The following is a 20,023-nucleotide window of genomic DNA, read 5'->3' as shown; positions in this document are numbered from 1 at the left end:
GTACAACGGGTCAGCACCCGACCCCGCTATTATGAATATGCTCGAGGACCTCACAAAAAGGACTGAATCGGGCGAAAAGATGATAGAAGCTAACAACAAAAAGGTGGAAACCTACCACTCAAGGGTCGACCAGATCCCGGGCGCACCCCCAATCCTGAAGGGTGTTGCTTCGAAGAAATTCGTACAAAAGCCATTCCCATCGAATGTCGCTCCAAAGCACATCCCGAAGAAATTCAGAATGCCCGATATTCCTAAGTACAATGGAACCTCGGACCTCAACAAGCATGTTACTACTTACACTTGTGCAGTGAAGGGCAATGACCTGAGGGACAACGAGATCGAATCCGTCCTGCTAAAAAAGTTCATAGAAACACTTTCGAAAGGGTCATGATATGGTATCACAACCTAGCACCAAATTCGATAGACTCATTTGCCATGCTGGCAGATTCTTTCATAAAGGCACATGCCGGTGCCATCAAGGTGGCTACAAGGAAATCCTATGTCTTCAAAATCAAACAAAGAGAAAACGAGATGCTGCGGGAGTTTGTATCTCCCTTTCAAATGGAGCGAATGGAATTACCACCAGTTTTCGATGATTGGGCACTGCAGGCCTTCACCCAAGGTTTGAACGAACGAAGCTCGGTGGCTTCAAAACAACTAAAGCAAAATTTGGTTGAATATCCCGCCGTGACTTGGTCGGATGTTCATAACCAATATCAATCAAAGATCAGGTTCGAGGACGACCAGCTAGGAGTCCCCTCAGGCTCTGTATATCCTAGAAGGCTCCTGGTAAAGGAGCCAAAACCAAATAAGGAAAGGTACCAACCATACACCGAAGATACGAGAAACGCCCCAAAGAATAACATACCCCGAAATGATCGAAGGACAGATCGAGGTCAGAATCCTCGGGGACTCGTAAGCAGAGCCGGATTCGACAAACACACAGGACCAACGGAGGAACCCCGCTTGTCTAAAAAAAACTTCAATGTTGGTGTTTCGGAAATCTTATCTGCCATCGGTAAAATCAGAGACACTGGGTGGCCAAGAACTATGCTATCAGACCCGTCGTAGAGGAAACCTAACTTAGTGTGCGAATTTCACAGCACACATGGTCATAGGACCAAAGATTATAGACAACTCCAAGAAGAAGTGGCCTGGCTACTCAGCAAAGGGAACCTCCGAGAGTTCCTTAGTGACCGAGCCAAAAATCAGTTCTAGGAAAGAGAGGCAAATAGGAAAAATTAAATAGATAAGCCGCAACGTGTCATCCACATGATTGTTGGAGGGATCGATATCCCGCAGGAACCCATTGTCAAAAGAACAAAAATATCCATCACCAGGGAGAAGCGAACTCGGGGTTACATACCCTAAGATGCTCTCACATTCAATGATGAGGACATCGAGATCCTATCTCAACCTCATAACGATGCCTTAGTAATTTCTTTTCTTGTGAATACATTTCAAATTAAGCGTGTGATTGTGGATCCATTTAGCCCGATTAACATTATCAGATCGAGGGTGGTGGAGCAGCTTGGGCTGCTCGACCAGGTTGTTCCCGCCTCTCGAGTCCTCAGTGGATTCAACATGTCGAGCAAAACAACGAAAGGGGAGATCACCCACCCGGTCAACGTGGCCGACACAACCCAAAATGCCAAATTTCATGTCATCGAAGGAGACATGAGAGACAACTCATTGCTCGGAATGCCATGGATACACTGCATGAGAGCAGTACCATCAACCCTTCACCAATGATGAAGTTTCCAACAAAGGACAAAATAAAACCATGTATAGGGAACAACATGCAGCAAGGGAGATGTTCGCGATGCACAATGTGGCACCTACATCGATGCCTTCAACATCGAAGGAGCCAAAGGATAAACAAACAGTAGAGTAGCAATCACGAGATACATTCTCGGCTACACCCGACTGAACAAGCAAAGGACCGTACTGCATCCCCGGAGCAAACAGTCTAAGCATGTCGAGGCTCAAAGCGCCATCACCGCTAAGGTATAGCCGTCTCCTTTTTATTTACATCTTACACGAACCTTTGTGCAGGTGTCCGATCAAAACAGTCAAAGTGCTGCCCAACTCGAAGGCCTTAGGTTTCAAAGCATACGTTGCACTCTTTTCCTTCGATCGGGTTTTATCCCAAGAAGGGTTTTACCGGCAAGATTTTTAACGAGGCAACATCTATATGCTACCTAAGGAGAATTAACAAGTATTCAAGGCTTCTCTTCAATCAGCCTCGAACACTAGGGTGCATCCCCCCGGAAGATCACCTTCTCGAAAAAGTCAAGATGCGCCAAAAAGGGTCTCGATAGGAAAATGATGTATCGGGCCAAACGGTCGAATGAACCATGTCCGCATAGAATAATTGAGCCTTTGACATCGAAAACATGTATACTTGTACCAAGTAATCAAAGTAGCATATTTTACCACCAAAAAAATGCTTTGCGCTTCAAAGAAGTATGTTACTTTTATGAAAAATGGCTCCAGAGCCTAAAAATCTCCCGAACACTCGGGGACTGACATCAAAAAGTCGAAGCCATATGACCTCCGAGTCAGAAATTTCGAACTTGTAAGCCCTCAATGAGGAAACACCAAGTTTACAAAGAACGACTCTAGATCCAAAAGAACGCTCGATGTCTCGGGGACTGTCACCGATTATCACCCATCAAGCTATCAAAAACTTGAGTCCATAAGGCCCTGTGCGGGCATCCTCGATCTCATAAGACCTCCAAAAGGCAACACTAAAACTGTAAGTCCTCAAGCAAGGCATGAACCATACTTGTACCAAGTAATTTATCTGGAAGACCTCAAGCAAGGCATGAACCATACTTGTACCAAGTAACTTATCTATAAGATCTCAAGTAAGGCAAGTTAAAATTTGTAAGACCTTACAAAAGGCGTAATCCCGATCTTAAAGTTAAGGCTATACATTCAAACTTGTAAGACCCCTAAAAAGGCATACCCTCGATGTAAATGCCGAAACTACTTCACTCGAGGACTAAAAGGCTACGGCTGAACACAATGACTACTGTCACGACCCAAACCGATGGGGCGCGACGGGTGCCCGAGTCCTACCTGTCAAACACCCCTAATCATGCGTCTAAAATATAAACCTGAATAACATCTGCTAAATTACGAGAATAATATACATGAAGGAAATTTGCCCAAAAAGGCATACATACATATACGTGCAACATACATAGGGTGAGCCGACAAGGCTGCTATAGACAACTATACATCTCAAAACTAGAAGCCGACAATGCCACATACTAACCAACTAGACACACTGTTTACAGACCTCTAATATAAATATAACTGTACAAAGATGGGACTGAGCCATGTCATACCCATATATGCATACAAACATATCGTACCAAAATCAAAAGCAACTCGGACCTAGTGGAGCATGCCAAGTCTCGTTGATCAGGGATCCTAAGAAGGGGGACCGTCAGTTTGCCTACCTGCACCTGTGGGCATGAAACGCAGTCCCCATGAAATAGGGCGTCAGTATAAAAAATGTATTAAGTATGTAAGGCATGAAAATTAGTACGTAAAAGACATAGATGAAACATGGAATAAAGAAACACGTCTTTAAATCTAAATAATTCTGAAACATTTATAATGTCATGCACGCGCGTGTAAATATCGTGCCATGCATATGTATGGGTGTAAATAATATCATCAAGCTACCGAGGGCATCCCATCATATAGTCTTGGCCACTGTGGGCAGCATCATCAACATATACCAACTGATCAGGTGGTGGTGCGTATATAACGCCATAACCTTTTGCCATACCCCATATACATATATTTACATATATATGCGTATATAACGCCATCTGGTCATGGGTCAATGCAAATGTATAAATGGGTGAAATGCATGAAAAATAATTAATAATCTCAATATTCCTTCCGGATAAACTTTTTCAACTATGTATTATTCTGAGACCCATGAACAGAATATGATAATAATTCTCACGGGGAATCAAGAATATAGACACCCCTAGTATTTCTACGAATAGAGTAATTTATGGAAACTGTGTGTTTTCTCGTTTCTTCTGTATAATTTGGACCATGCCCAAAGAAAGAAGAGATGGCCTTAACATACTTGGAGTAGGGAAAACTCCGTATAATATTCTTGGAGAAGGTTGCACCATACTCTTTACACCTTGAGTTCGTCCAAAGACTTCGTCTTTATTCAAGGACAACCACTAATTATTAATTAACTAGGTAATGTCCTATTACCCAATAATTAACCAATTGCCTACATAATTAAGAATTATCTCCACTTACTTAAAATACTACTTACTTTTAACATACCTTATACACCTTACTATCATGGTCATATGGTACCTTGTATGGAAATAGTCCGTAAATACAGTGGTATTATAGCTCGGACCGTATTTTTTTCAAAATGACAACTTTCGACGAAACTCATTTTTTTCGATTTGCTTACCCTTTCCCCTTCAGAATTTACTTATCCCTTGTTTGAAATAGTATAATACTTATAGTCCCAAAATAATTTCATTCCCGAGCTTACGTCGATTAACTTACGATGAAACTTTGACGTATAAAAATGTGGGAGGTAACATCTCATTTTCTGAGCTTTCATCAATTTATTTATGGCGTATTTTCACGTACAAAAAAAATTATGGGGTGTAATATTATTCCCCCCTTTGGAACATTCGTCCTCGAATGTTGACTGATGCACTTATCATTTTAATAACCCATAGCTCTTATGAATATTTTAGTACTCCTCTTGCCATCTAGGCAACTGTTTTGTGAATGAATCCCAAAGGCCACGGCATTTCTGCCTTAAGCCTCTTTCTCATACCTCGACTCGTGGTCGGAATCCTTCCAACTTTGTAACTATTGCTATCTTTTATCACGCAGTCTGTATGACTCTGACTTTGTAAGTGCACCTATGCGACAATTCTCTCCTTTTTCCTCCGGCTTTTAGCCAATCTAATATAAATTTATGACAAGTTGTCCCTCTGGGCGTCACTAGCTTTACTGCATCTAAGTAGGCCATACTATACCTTTAACTTTTACTTCAATTTATTGTTAATGAGGTCTGTTACCAAACTCCAGGTTACTCCCGTTGCTTATCCTATATGTATGAATCTAAGTCCTTTAATGCTTATTCATTACTGCATAACTTATGGCCAAATTTCATCTCATACTTTGTAACTTTTATCTATCCATTGTTGATTCACCTCAATATTGATATAAAGTGTACTACTGATAACTTGAAGCTTCTTGTGTAATCACTAGGGCCCACGTCTCATCACGGAACATATGAAATAGTTAGACTAATCCACCTGGGGCGATATCACGCTTTCATAACCGTATTTCATATGTGATTCATCTTACATGGGTATTTTGATCCTGTATAATTCATAAAATCCCTTTCCTTTCTTATTCAAATCATTACTCAATCGAAGGTCGGTTCCTTACTCAACCGAGTGACCATCGTGACCCTTTAGTTTGGGTCGTGACAACTAAGGTCACTAGGCTCCGGCCAAACTCACGCGACTCGGGGATGCCCGACCGTCGCTATAAAATCACATGCCTTCAATTACTTGGAAAATCTTCGAAAAGAACCGGTTAATCAGGGTTCCCTCGGCATAAGCAAAAGAGCTCCGATCATATTAGCTCCAAACAATAGGCTTCGAAACAATTCAGCCATCGAGCGAAATCTCCCGAAGTGCTCATTTATTGCTACATAAGGACACACAATCGAGGCTTTTATCAAGCCGTCGAAGAGTCGGGCAAACATAAAAACTTCAAAATATCTTTAGCGAGGGAAAAATAAAGCCTATATTAGAGGTCGTAAGGACCCAATGCGTAAGAGCCATCATTGCCAGCCTATATTAGAGGTCGTACCGAACTAATGCGTAAGAGCCACTGTTGCCAGCCTATATTAAGAGGTCGTACTGACCCAATGCGTAAGAGCCACTGCCGCCAGCCTATATTAAGAGGTCGTACCAACCCCACGTGTAAGATCCTAAGAGCCAGCTTAAAATTCAATAACATAAGGGTCAATGAGCTCGAGTCGAAATCCGACTCGGAGACTGAGGCCAAACAATTAACTAAAAATGCCTAAGGGCAAATACATAAGAGACACTGTCACCAGCCTATATTAAGAGGTTGTACTGACCCAACGCCTTAGAGCCACTATCGCCAGTCTATATTAAGAGGTCGTACTGACCCCACGCGTAAGAGCCAACTTAAAATTCAAAAACTTAAGGGTCAATAAGCTCGAGTCGAAATCCGACTTGGATACTGAGCCCGAAACAGTTAACTAAAAATGCCTAAGGGCAAATGCGTAAGAGCCTATGACCCAGCCTAACAAGCCTCAAGGCCGAATTACAAACCTAAGGGTTTTTACTCAAAGGCCAATTGTCTGGCTAATCATTGATAAAACATCAAAACTCAAGATAAAGAAGGACATACACAAGCAAATAGAAATTCATAAAAGGAGAAAATCGAAATATTTCTTTACATATATGCATGTATGAAACAATGCAAGGCTGCATTTACAAATTACTCTAAGAACACTGTACAAAGAACCAAAAAGAAAAAAGCCTAGTCTATTTTCCCCTCGGGGACTGCGGCCCCATCGGCCTCTTTTCCATTGTCTTTGGTATCAGATACAAGGAATTTAGCATCGTATTCATCTGCCTTGGCCTGTGCTATCTCTTCTGAGAGACCGAATCCCCTAGCATGAATCTCTTCGAGGGTTTCCCTCCGGGATTTTCACCGAGCATACTCATTGCTACTGATCTCCCGATCTGAAGCCCCTCTCAACTTAGCCCTAACATCAGCAACGTCTTTTAAATAGATGGCCACCTTTTTGTCGGCCTTAGTCCGAACCTCTTCAGCTTCAGCCCCTGCGTCCATGACCTCAGCCTTCATCTCCAAAAGATCAGACTCGAGCCTTGCAATCCTGCTCGTTTGAACCGAGTTTTTTTAATGAGCATTACGGAGCTGTACCTAATGGGTTGAAACCTTGGCCCAAACATTCTTCTCAGCCGCAATATAGGCATCTATCTGAGGCCTTAGCTCGTTACACTCATACTTGGCCTGGCCAACCTTGCCTCAAAGGCGTTCCAGATACACAGTCATTCTCTGCAACTGAAATACCACAATATTAATCTCTAAGGATAGAAGAAGAAGCATGCATTCCCTTGGAGCAAAGGTTACCTATTTCTCAAGGTGGCTTTCGTAGTTCAGGCTCCGATTCGCCTCATACCGCATGTATACCAACTGATCTCCCCTTCTGTCACAAAGAAGCCTGAGGGATTTCTCCCCCTCCAATTCTTTTCGAAACCGGGCTTCACTGCGAAGCAGCTCAGACTTAAGCTTGTCAAAAGCCTACCAAAAAAGGAGCTAAATAAGGAAATGAACATGCAAGAATGAAAAACCAATCGGCCAAAACTCACCATCTAGCAGAGCCGCTGAACCTCCTCAAAAGTCTAACGCACACCTACAGGCCTGGTCTCATCGGCCCCAGTGGAACCGCTCCCAAAAGGAATTTGATCATCGAGACCTCGCTTGAATTAGGCGGCCCCTGATCTAGAACACCCCTCGAAGTACCTTCGACGGGAAAAGAAGACGGCGATCGGAAATCCTTGTCCCTCGAAGTACCTTCGACAGGAAGAGAAGACAACAGAAAAGGAGAAGTTATTTTCCTAAGGCTTTACTTCGACGGGAAAAGAAGACAATGGCAAAGGAGAAGTTATTTTCTTAAGGCCAGAAGCCTCAGGTACTGCAGGTTCAGCAGAGACATCTCCTATGGGCCTCCGTACATGACTTGTCTCGCTTTGAGCACCTTCGCCCTGCGAGGGTTCCTTCCGTTTGTTATTATTCCTCAGTCTTGAAGCTGATGATCCTTCATCCTCCACGAGATGGCACGGTCTCATCTCAGAAAATTCCCTAATGCCTGCGATGTCAGAGTTAGTACACATAAAGGAAGCAAACCACACATCACGTACCTTGGTGTTTTGCCTCCCATCTACCCTTAGACAGATCTCGCCACTTGCACTCATCGTAGGTTGAGCAGGCTTCCAGTTTCCAAGCCCAATCCGTTAGGTTGGGGACCTCATATAGCATCCACGGGAATGCTACAAAAATGAAAGGGAAAGCGTCTTTTCAGAATCCGTCTCCACAATGAGCCGAAACGATAAAAACACAAGTGTACTGCTTACGTGTGACATTTCATTCCTTAAGAAACGGCAGGAACTACACGAGGATAATATCAGAGTCCTTACTCGGACGAATAAATTCATCCATCCTTGGTCCCCATCTTCTTCATCATCGACAACAAAGAGCCTGGTGGATCGACATCGCAAAGTTATCAGGCCTCAATGATGAAAGGGTCGATATAACCTAATGAGATGGCTAAGGGTGAACTCAAGCCTGGCTTCCTCTACGAAGAACCTCATCATCAATACTACCCTTTAGAATGACGGGTGAACCTATGCTAGGGTAGCCCGATATCTTCGACAGAAGTCAAGCACAACTCTATCAAGAAGGCCAACATAAAGGGGTACGTGTATAGGTTCATAAACCCCTCCACATGAGCCATGATGCTCTCTTCCAGGGAAGGTACCTACAATAGCACTTCTTCTCCTCATCCGCAGTCTCTCCTCACTGCCTCGAGGGGTTCCTCTCATATTGATGAAATGAACCTCGATGCGTACACCCATTGGCCCTGAACATTGGAAGGCCTCTCTAACGTAAAGTCTGTCTTTGAGATAAAGCCTCTCGGGGTTGGCTCACTGGATGCTGGCGGTGCACCACCAATCGAGCGGGAGTCGGAGACGGAGCTAGAACTCTCCTCTTCTGGGTGAACAAGTTTGGGTGCGGCAACTATAATTGTGTTGGAGCAATAGAAGGGGAATGAGGACTTAGGCGAAAGCTTTGAATAAAAGAGGTGAAAGAGCTGAAGCAAGGAAGAAGAACTCTACGAAAGAGGCTAACTTCTGAAAATAGTGGAATCCTCAGAAAAGAAGGAAACAAACTCATATATAGAGCAAGCAACGACTATCCGCCTACCCTAAAAGCCAATTAATTCTGACTAGGCCATTATTACTTTCGGGGGATGTACTGGCGGGATCACCTCGGTCATTTCATGACCGTGTCATACGATTAACGTTGTTGTACGACATTTGAGGAATCAAAGACCCCCGCATCAACCTAGCCTCGAGATGGTACCCGATCTCGAGGATCTCTGCTACTGTGACTATAGGCTCCAAGAAGCCATCAATATCAATCAAGGCCTCGAAATGGTGCTCGATCTCGAGGATCCCTGTCAAAGTAATTATAAGCTCTGAGGATCTGTCGACTTTAGCCTCGAGATGGTGCCCGATCTTGAGGACCTCTGATACTATAGAATAGGCTCCAAAAAGGGGGTCGACCTAGCCCTGAGATGGTGTTAGATCTCGAAGATCTCCATTACTATAACTATGAGCTCTAAGGAGCTATTCATATAAATGTAACCTTTAGGTGGTACCTTATCTCGAGGATCTATGCTATTAAAAGTACGGGTTATTCACCTAATTCTTTGGCCCTTGGGCTACCTGAACCCGAGCCAGTTTTCACTCGATAATATTTGATAAAGCCTTAGGGCTATTTTCGCCTTCAGATCAGGTTAGACGCTCTATTGGCTACTTTAGCCCTGGCGCCATCTGAGTCCAAGCATATCCTCATCCGGGTCTATCTATAACGCCTTAGGGCTATCTTCACTCTAAGTTCAAATCAAGTTTTTTAGGCCACCCGAGCTCGAGAAAACTCTAACTCAGGGACTGTCTGTGAAAGTCTAAGGGCTATCTTTATTCTCAGATGTTCGAGCAAATTCTCCCTCGAGAACTATTAACGTGGCCTAAAAGGCTAAATTTCATTTTAAAATTCGAAGCCTCATTCTCACTCAATTCGAAGTCAAGGGTCCCGATGGCCTAAGTTTATATTAAGTCAATCCGGACTCAGTTCGAGGAATGGTAAAATATTTCAGGGAATATCATATTAACCAATCAAGAATCGAGGGAATACCTATGCTCGGGTCCAGTATTCGGACCGATCGATAAAGTCACATGCTTAGATTCTTTACAAACGCAGACAAATGGAAATCGAGCGTAAATCAAAGACAAATTGAAAAAACATATTTGTATTAATAAACGATGGTTACAAAAGCCCATGAGGGGTTGTTACATAGAAACAAAGAAGCAAAAAATAATAGCTAAAAGTCTAATCTATTCTCGTAGGTACATCCTTGGAAGCAATATCTGCGAGAACCATTTCCTCGGGGACCCCATTTCGATCTTCCAAACGACGTCTTCAAGAACCTCTTCCGAAGCAAAAAACAATGAATAAGCGGAATAAGATGAAGAAGAAGAAAAAGATGAGGAAGAGGTTGTAGCCTATCAATGAGCAAAAGCTTTTGACAGGCAGGGAAATTGCACCAGTGTGGGATGCATAAGTTAGTAGATGGCAACACATCACTCCACGGAAAGCAAAAGTAGTGAAGTGCCCCACCAGGTTGAAGTTAAGGGAGATGGGCAGCAGTTCATGGTCCACATATCCTCTAATACGGGGATAATTGAAAGCCCCCCTCTCATTATTTTGGGCCAACAACAGCAATAACAACAACAAACCAATAGGATACCACTAAGTGGGGAAAGGTTCTGAAAGGGATCCATGGCATAACTGGCGAGACCGATGCCATGTGGCCTAACGGTCACGGGCTCGAAACATGGAAAATAGAGTTGGAAGAGGATGAAGAGAAGAAAAGAGTTAAAGGCTGTTGAAAAATGACTGGATGAAGTTTGGGTTCAAGAAAGCTTCCATTTATAGAGAGACGGTTGCGCAACCGATGGCATAATTAATGCCTTTGAGAAATGTATCGGTAGGCGCAATTAATGCATTTTTTGGAAACGAATTTGGCGGCGATATTATCGATTTTGGGGAAATAAACCAGCGCTACATTGAATGTTTCTAGAAAGACGAATCGATAGGACGTCTCAGCTATCACAAAAGCTTACGTCATAAGCATGATGTCATCATGAGAGGCTCGAGGAGATCGGTGTCAAAATCGTTTCTTATCACTTTAATCATTGAAATGCGGGGACTATCTGTATATGGTAAAAATCAGAGGGTCCAATTTTATGATCATTATGGCGCTTCGTGAGAGTGCCCCCTAAAGCCTCGAGGCCTAGCTCGAGGTTCGACCCCGAGGGTTCTTAATGATCGACCTCGAGGTAGTGCAAATCAAAGGCTATGATGGACAAACGGGAAGTTCCCAAGGCACGTGATTAAAGCTGACCAAGTCTATTAGGCTAGTTCAAGCCTGTACCATGGCATTTAATGGCTGTACCAACCTCATATCTTTGTAATAAATGTATTTTTATTATGTTAGGATTGCCCCTTATATATAAAGGGGACCCTTGTCATTTTGTAGGGACACAACATTCAATACAAGAACAAGAACATTCTCTACTCTCTAACTTAAACATATTCTCCCTTGATTCTATTATTTACATTTATTGCTAACATTTACTGTGTTCTATTAATTGTTCTTCATTTATTGCTCATTATTGATCATAAAGAGCCTTCAATAAAGCTCTCGAAACTATTAGTCCTTCATCGGCTGTCCATAGCATAGTATCGAGCTCGACCTCGACACCCCGTATAACCTGGCTCGAGGCCCCGATTTCTCAGCCACTCAGTTTGCTTAAACATACTGCTTTTAAGTTCTTGTCATACTTCCTAGTCTCATACTTAGCATCTATCGCCTAACAACTAGCATAAAATAGATCACGTATTTTTAGAGCCACAAAATCAAATCTAATTGTAATTACTATTTTCAAGGTAAACAAGGACATTGACCATCATCTTGCAAATATTTCCTCACATTTACGAAAGAAGTTGGTATGGTAATGATGTCATTTTGTATCCTTTCGTGGCTGTAAGTTTGCAAGTCTTTGATAATATTTGGGTGAGTCACAAAACTTTTTAATGACTCAAAGTTTTTTCTCTGCTACTCTTTATGTTTTGTAAGGCAAATAGTTTTCCTCTATTGTTTAAAAACTTGTCTTTTAGACCGTATAATTTCTTTATCCTTGGGTTAATGCTTTTAATTACATGATCATATACCTTGGATGATTATAAGTTATAGTCATACTTTTAATTGGATATGTGAGTAGTATGTGAAATTGTCTGTATGTTATTTATACCTTGTCACACATACGTTTTTGCATATTCTCTACAAGTTACTTCATCCTTTTGATGATGACAAAAGGGGGAGAAAATAATGTGTACAAAAGTTCAAAAACTCAAGTAGAAAGTATGGAGACAGGGAAGCATAACTGAGGAATGCATAGAGTGAGGGGGAGTTCACACTTGATGTACTACATGCATTTCGAGAAGAAGGCTTCAGGGAAGTAACCAATTTATCTAGCTTATCACTGCCTTTAATTATGTCTTTGATTAAATTTTTTTATTTTGTACTCAATGGTTTGCCATCATCAAAAAGGGGGAGATTGTTAGCTTCAAAGTTTCACGTATTAATTTTGATGATAACAGACAACATAATTATTAATCAAAGAAAATTTACTTGTGGTAATCTTATTTTTGTACAGGTTTATTCCAGAAACAAGATGTTGGTCAAGATCCAAAAAAATATGGAAAAGAGAATATCATGTGAAGAATTTATCAAGGAAGATTATTTCTGTCAAGACCCGAATTTCCCACTGCCGGGACCGTGATGGCGCCTAACATCATACTCGCTAGGCACGCCAATGTTAGAGTTTTATTCACTTTTTTCCTTTACTTTTCATAATTTGAAATTTAGCAAAACCAAATCAACGAGAATAAAAGCGGAAGTACATACTTAACTGATTATCCTTATATTATTAACAAAACCGAAACAGTTACCATCCATAAACTGGTGTCACAATCGACGAACATTCTATGAATACTACAAGTAAGGGTTTCAAAGAAAAATACATCTATCTCGAAAGAAAAAATTATAGAACTAAGGAAAATATAGGAGGTGACGCTAGGGCCTGCGGACACTTGCAGGACTACCTTGGGTCTCCTGGATGAATGTCTGCAACAGACCTCTCGATCAGCCACAACCAGCTATGAAATCTGCACAGAAAGTGCAGAGTGCAATATTAGTAAAACCGACCCCATGTACTGGTAAGTGCCGAGCCTAACCTCAACGAGGTAGTGACGAGGCTATGACTGGACAAATACAATATAACCTGCAACAATATATAATAAAGCAAAAAAGGAAATACAGAACAAAATGGAACAGTAACTTGCAGCAAATAAATATGGAACGCAGTCATCCTACAGTACTCAGCTATAACCCATCCTTAAAAGAATTTCAATGCTACAGAATATAATCACAGCAGAAGAAGAACGCATAACAACAAAATGATGCAGCGCGCATCTCGGTCCCACCATATAACCAGTAACAACATGAACATTCACCCTTATTACTCCTCATTGCGGCGTGAAAACCGATCCCACCAGTCCACCCTTATTACTCCTCAATATATTGCCCTTATTCCCCCTGTTGCGGCATGCAACCCGATCCCACCATATCGGTACCAATCATAAAATAAGAACAATTATTTCACAATTTAGTTCAAAACCCTCCACAATATTTATACCTCAAACCATAACAACTGAAAATCTATACAATTATAAAACTTCACCAGTTAATACTACACAACTAGACCAACAAAAGTATACCATGAAGCACCAATAAACAAACTTAAACCAACAATGTGATGTAATGAAACTACGGAACACTTAACACCTTCAATAGAGAAAACAACATTTAAGAGGAAGCAATTAGACATGGAAGCATCAATAAGCAAGTGGCAGTTAAGATAGGGAAACAATATATTTGGAACGAGGAAAGAAACAGGCTAAACAGATAATTTGGTGGCGCATAGGTACTCGTTACTACTCCTATACGCCACACACATGGAAATTCATATAGCAATTAATTCGGGGATCCCTAATCCCTCGAGTCAAGGTTAGAACAAATACTTACCTCAATCCAATGGGTAATTCAAAGCTCAACTACCGTTTTACCTCTCAATTCCACCTCAAATCCACTCGTAAATAGTCATAGTTAACTTATTAACATCAATTACTGCTAAAAAATCAATTCCAATGCATAACCATAAGTTTCTCAACATTTTCCCTAAAAAGTCAAAAATCGACCCCGAGCTCGTTTGGTCAAAACCCAAAATACGGACTAAAACTCGATTAACCATTCACGTCCGAGCCTGGATATACAATTGGTAATACCCCACACATTCGGATTAGGTATGAATGAGTTAAAGGAGTAGTAAGGTTATATTTTGGACATATGAAGTCCTATCGGGATTATTATGGGTAAAAATAGTTGTTTCAAAATCAAGATGGAAAGTAAGGTGCATAAGATTCGACAAAATCGACTAAGTTTGCAGAAGGTCCATCTTCCAGTAAGGTTTAGTGAAAACGTGTATGAATTTTGGAAATCTCAAAGCATGACATTTGTAGGCCTTTGAAATATCTTTCCAACGATATATTGTGGAGCCCAAACGGAGCTCTGTGCAAAATGTTATGCCCATTTTACAGAATTGTGTGCAACCACCACAGTCCTGTTGCGTTTTTACCGCGACCGCGGTGGGGATCCCGGTCGGGACCGTGGTCGCGCCAACCGGGATGCGGTGGACGACTTGGGAAGTCATTTTGTTTAGCCTTATTTTGTTCCCCACAACCCCAAAACATAAAAACTTGCTCTAGAAAGGAAGACTCTCAAAAACCTAACTTCTTAAGGGTCCCTCCACCACCCAAAGTAAGTTTTAATGTTGATTCTAAGTTAATTGCAATCTCCCAACATTATATTAACATGGATAAACCCTCCATATCATTACATATTCGATTGAGACATCATTGTTGAGAGAATGAAGCCTAGAACTCGAATTCAAAGGGTTTGATCTTCAAAAAGGTAATGTCTACACTCTCTAATTAATTCTAACATTGGTTTAATGATTATAAACCCTAGTTCATGAGATATGAGTTGATGGGTTTGATAGAAAAGCATGAACGATTATAGGGTTGGGGTGTTGATTGTTGATTATTGGTTAAGAGTGTTGTTTACCTTATGGGTGATAAAGAATAATGTTGATTATAACCATTTGAGACTTTAGAATTTATCTAGGAATAAAAGAATGGGTTATTGGGTGTAGAGACACCATTAATAAGGGATATGAAGCTTTATGCCACCGAGTGTTTGATAAAATGCCTAAGTGACCGAAACATGACTATTGTTGCTATTTTGGAATCCCTTTGACTTGTATTAATATAGATTAAAGTTGAAAGGGTTGGAGAATGTTGTATTATGCTCAAGAGCAGGAAGTTAAGGCATGTGAGGCTAATTCTCTATGTTTGGGAATTTTAATGATTCTCTATACACTACGTTTCTTTTATGACGTATCAATTGCCTCAAAAATATAGTTAAGCCTAGTTCCTTGAATTGTTGTAGAACTTCTATTCTCAAGATTCATAACTCATTCATGACTTTCATTCTAAATGTTGTGAGCTCAGTTCGTATTCAATATAGACTTGGGTTTGATGTCCCTAAGTCTCAGTATAGTTTACTCAGCATGTCATAAACAGTTGAAGTTTCAGTGTTCATAACCAGTTCAAGAATACATGTCTCATTCTAGTCCTATTCAATATTCCAGTATTATGTAACTCAGTATGATTCAGTATTCCAGTATTATGTAACTCAGTATGATTCAGTATTCCAGTATAATGTAACTCAGTGTGATCCAGTATTCCAGTATCATGTAACTCAGCATGATTCAGTATTTCACTATTATGTATTACAGTATGATTCTCAATTCCTAATTTTAAATCCCTGAATGTCGAACACCTGTATTTGGGCCCGAGGCTGCAGTTTATGCTTTATGCATCTTTGGGCCTGAGGCCGTAGTTTATGCTTTATGCATTTTGGACCTAAGGTCGCAGTTATGTATACGTATACTTGGGCCCGAGACCGTAGTTTGTGCACATATATATTGGGCATGAGGCTGCAGTTTAATATTCAGATAAATAGGTTATTCATCATTCAGAGTGTTCATATCCTTACTTCCTTTCAGTTCAATTATCGGTTATCAGTTTAGTTATCAGTTATCAGTCCAGTTATCATTTCAATTATTAGTTATCATTTCAGTGATCAATTATCAATTTAGTTTCAGTTTCAGTATTTATAATTCTTTCTTTTAGTTGTTTTACATACCAGTGCAATTCAAATGTACTGACGTCCCTTTTGCCCGGGTCCTGCATCTCATGATGCAGGTAATGATTTACAGGTTAATGATTCAGAGCGCTAGGATTCTCGTACCAGCTATTTGGTGATCCCCATTTCTTTCGGGGCATTATCATTACTATAGTCTTCAGTATTTTCAGACAGTCAGCGTTTTCAGTACAAATTAGAGGCTTCATAGACTAGAGTAACAGTTAGATAGAGTCTCAAGTTTTTTATGTTAAGCTATATTTGCTACAAATACATTTCAGAAATTGTATTAGTATTTCCGTACTTTGATTTATATCATTCAGACTTTCAGTATATCATCATGTGTTAGTTTATCTTCCGCATTCAGTATGTTATGATATCACATGTTGATTCAGCCAGCCAGTTGCTTCGCTTGGTCACATATAGTCAGGCACCGAGTGTCGTGTTACGTCCAAGCCTAGGTTCAGGGCGTGACACTAAGTTCTACCCAAAAACACCTAATTCCACCATGAAAATCCTTGATTCTAGGATGAAATCTTGTAAAAGGAAGTAAAAGATTGGAAGAAATGAGTTAAAAATCATTTACCTATGATTTGGGGAAGAACTAGCCTCAAGAAAATCGCCTCTTGAAGTTTAGGTTTTGAAAAATGGGAGAATGAATGAAAATCCTCTTCTAAGTCCAAAGTTATCAGCTGCAGATGTCGCATTTGCGACTTGAGTTTCAGATTTGTGAAGCTTGCAAATGCAAGAAAGGCATCGCAAATGCGAACCCTTCATATTTTTATTGCCTTCGCAAATGCTAAGTCCCAGTCGCAAATGCGAAAAATGGACTTCCACAAATGGGGCCCTTTTCCTTAGCAATTGCGCAGTACCCAAATCCCTCCCATGCTCGCAAATGCAAATATTCTTCACAAATGCGAGGCTCGCACTTGCGAGATCTGCTGACCCGAACACACCAGCAAATTTTCCTTAAGTCCAAAACACTCCGTAGCATATCCAAAACTCACCCGAGCCCTCGAGGATCCAAACCAAACATACACACAAGTCTTAAAACATGATACAAACTTGTTCGCACGATCAAATCACCAAAATAACACCTAGAACTACGAATTTAGCACCAAATAGCATGAAATTTTCAAGAAAGTTTTAAAACTCCATTTTTCGACCAAGGGTCCGAATCACGTCAAATAAACTCCTCTTTTCACCAAATTCCACAGACATGACTTAACTATCACATTAAACCTGTACAGGCTCTGGAACTAAAATACGTGCCCGATACCAACGAGATCACACATTAACTAATTTCTCAAAACCTTTGCAATTTCAGTTTAACAATTTTAATCAAAAATTTATTTCTCGGGCTAGGGACATCAGAATTTGATTCATGGCATACGCCCAGGTCCTATATTTTACTACGGATCCTCCGGGACCACCAAAATACGGGTCCGGGTCCATCTACTCAGAATATTGACTGAAGTCAACTAAAATCAACTTTTAAAGGCAGAATTATTATTTTCTCAAATTTCCACATAAAGGCTTTCCAGATACATGCACGGATGCGCATGCAAATCGAGGAGAACTAAAATAGGATTTTGAAGGCCTCGGAACCCTGAAATGTGCTCTAAAACACAAGATGACATTTTGGTTCATCGCATTCTCCACCTCAAAAACAACTGTTCCTCCTCTAACGAACTTAGAAAAGTACCTGAGCTAGGGAAAAGATGGGGATATCTGCTCCGCATATCGGACTCGGAATCCCAGGTAGCTGCCTCAACAGGTGACCTCTCCACTGCACACAAACTGAAGGATAACTCTTCGATCTCAAATGACGAACTTGCCGGTCTAGAATAGCCATCGGTTCCTCCTCGTAGGTCAAATCTTTGTCCAACTAGATAGTGCTGAAATCTAACACGTGAGACGGATCGCCGTGATACTTCTGAAGCATGAACACGTAAAACAATGGATGTACCGCTAAGAAGCCTGGTAGCAACGCAAGCCTGTAAGCCACATCTCCTACTCGATCAAGGATCTCAAACAATCTGATGAACCTAGGGCTTAACTAGCCCTTCTGCCTAAATCTCATCACGCCCTTCATGTGCGACACCTGGAACAACACTCTCTCTCCGACTGTGAATGCCACATCATGAACCTTACGGTTGGCATAACTCTTTTGCCTGAATTGAGCTGTACAAAGTCTATCCTGAATGATCTTAACCTTATCCAAGGCATCCTGCACTAACTCTGTACCCAACAACCGAGCCTCCCCAAGCTCAAACCACCCAACCGATGATCGACACCGTCTACCATATAATTCCTTATAGGGAACCATCTGGATGCTCGAGTGATAATTGTTGTTGTAGGAAAACTTCGCTAACGGCAAAAACGGAGAACCTCCAAAGTCAAAAACACAGGCGCAAAACATATCTTCCAAAATCTAAATAGTATGCTCGGACTATCCGTCCATCTAAGGATGAATTGATGTGCTCAACTCGACCCACGTACCCAACTCACACTATACTTCCCTTCAGAAATGTAAGGTAAACTACGTACCTCGATCAGAAATGATAGACACAAGCACACCATGATGACGATCGATCTCACAGATATTAATCTCTACCAATCGCTCCGAAGAATAGGAAACTACCACATGAATGAAATGCGCTGACTCAGTCAGCCTATACACAATAACCCATACTGCATCGAACTTCCTCTAAGTCTGTGGGAGTCCGACAATGAAGTCCATAGTGCTGCGCTCCCACTTCCACTCAGGAATCTCAATCTTCTGAAGCAAACCACCAGGTCTCTAATGCTCGTACTTTACTTGCTGACAATTCAAACACCGAGCTACATATGAAGCAATATCCTTCTTCATCCCCATTCCACAATAATGTTGCTGCAAATCCTGATACATCTTAGCGGCGCCCGGATGTATAGAATATCGGGAACTATGGGCCTCCCCTAGAATTAACTCACGAAGTCCATCCATATTAGGCACACAAATATGACCCTGCATTCTCAAAACTCCATCATCTCCATTTGTAACCTGCTTGGCATCTCTGTGATGCACTATGTCCCTAAGGACGAGCAAATGAGGATCATCATACTGTCGCTCCCTGATACGCTCAAACAAGGATGACCGAGCGACTGTACAAGCTAGAACATGACTAGGCTCACAAACATCAAGCCTCACGAACTGATTGGACAACGCTTGAACATATAAAGCAAACGGTCTCTCACCGACTGGAATATATGCAAGGCTACCCATACTAGCTGACTTCCTACTCAAAGCATCGGCCACCACATTGGCTTTCCTAGGATGATACAAGATGGTGATATCATAGTCTTTCAATACCTCCATCCACCTTCTTTGCCTCAAATTGAGCTCCTTGTGAATTGAATAAATACTGCAAACTCTTATGGTTAGTTAACACCTCACACGACACGCCATATAGATAGCGCCTCTAAATCTTCAGCGTATGAACAATGACTGCTAGATCTAAATCATTAACTAGATAATTCTTCTCGTGAATCATCAATTGCCGTGAAACATATGCAATAACCTTGCCATTCTGCATCAACACCACACCAAGCCCAATACGAGATGCATCACAATATACTGTATATGGCCCTGAATCTGTAGGCAATACTAACACTAGAACCATAGTCAAAACTGTCTTGAGCTTCTGAAAGTTCGCCTCACACTCGTCC

The 20,023-nt window shown here is 41.2% G+C and overlaps 1 protein-coding gene across 1 annotated transcript; it reads right to left on the bottom strand.

Moving 5' to 3' along the window:
- Nucleotides 1-19,118: 19,118 nt before the first annotated feature.
- LOC138888435 (uncharacterized) lies at nucleotides 19,119-19,673 on the bottom strand. Its single transcript, XM_070170298.1, has one exon. It carries the CDS (start codon nucleotides 19,671-19,673, stop codon nucleotides 19,119-19,121), a length of 555 nt encoding a protein of 184 aa, XP_070026399.1.
- Between the last annotated feature and the right edge of the window lie 350 nt (nucleotides 19,674-20,023).

The sequence above is a fragment of the Nicotiana sylvestris genome, chromosome 3 (genome assembly GCF_000393655.2).
Source record: "Nicotiana sylvestris chromosome 3, ASM39365v2, whole genome shotgun sequence".
Classification (NCBI taxonomy): Eukaryota; Viridiplantae; Streptophyta; class Magnoliopsida; order Solanales; family Solanaceae; genus Nicotiana; species Nicotiana sylvestris.
The sequence above is the reverse complement of the archived record's forward strand: the minus strand, read 5'-3'. Positions and strand labels throughout refer to the sequence as shown.

Coding starts and splice junctions, on each gene's coding strand:
- LOC138888435 (XM_070170298.1), bottom strand. CDS start 19,673: ATGGAGGTATTGAAAGACTATGATATCACCATCTTGTATCATCCTAGG.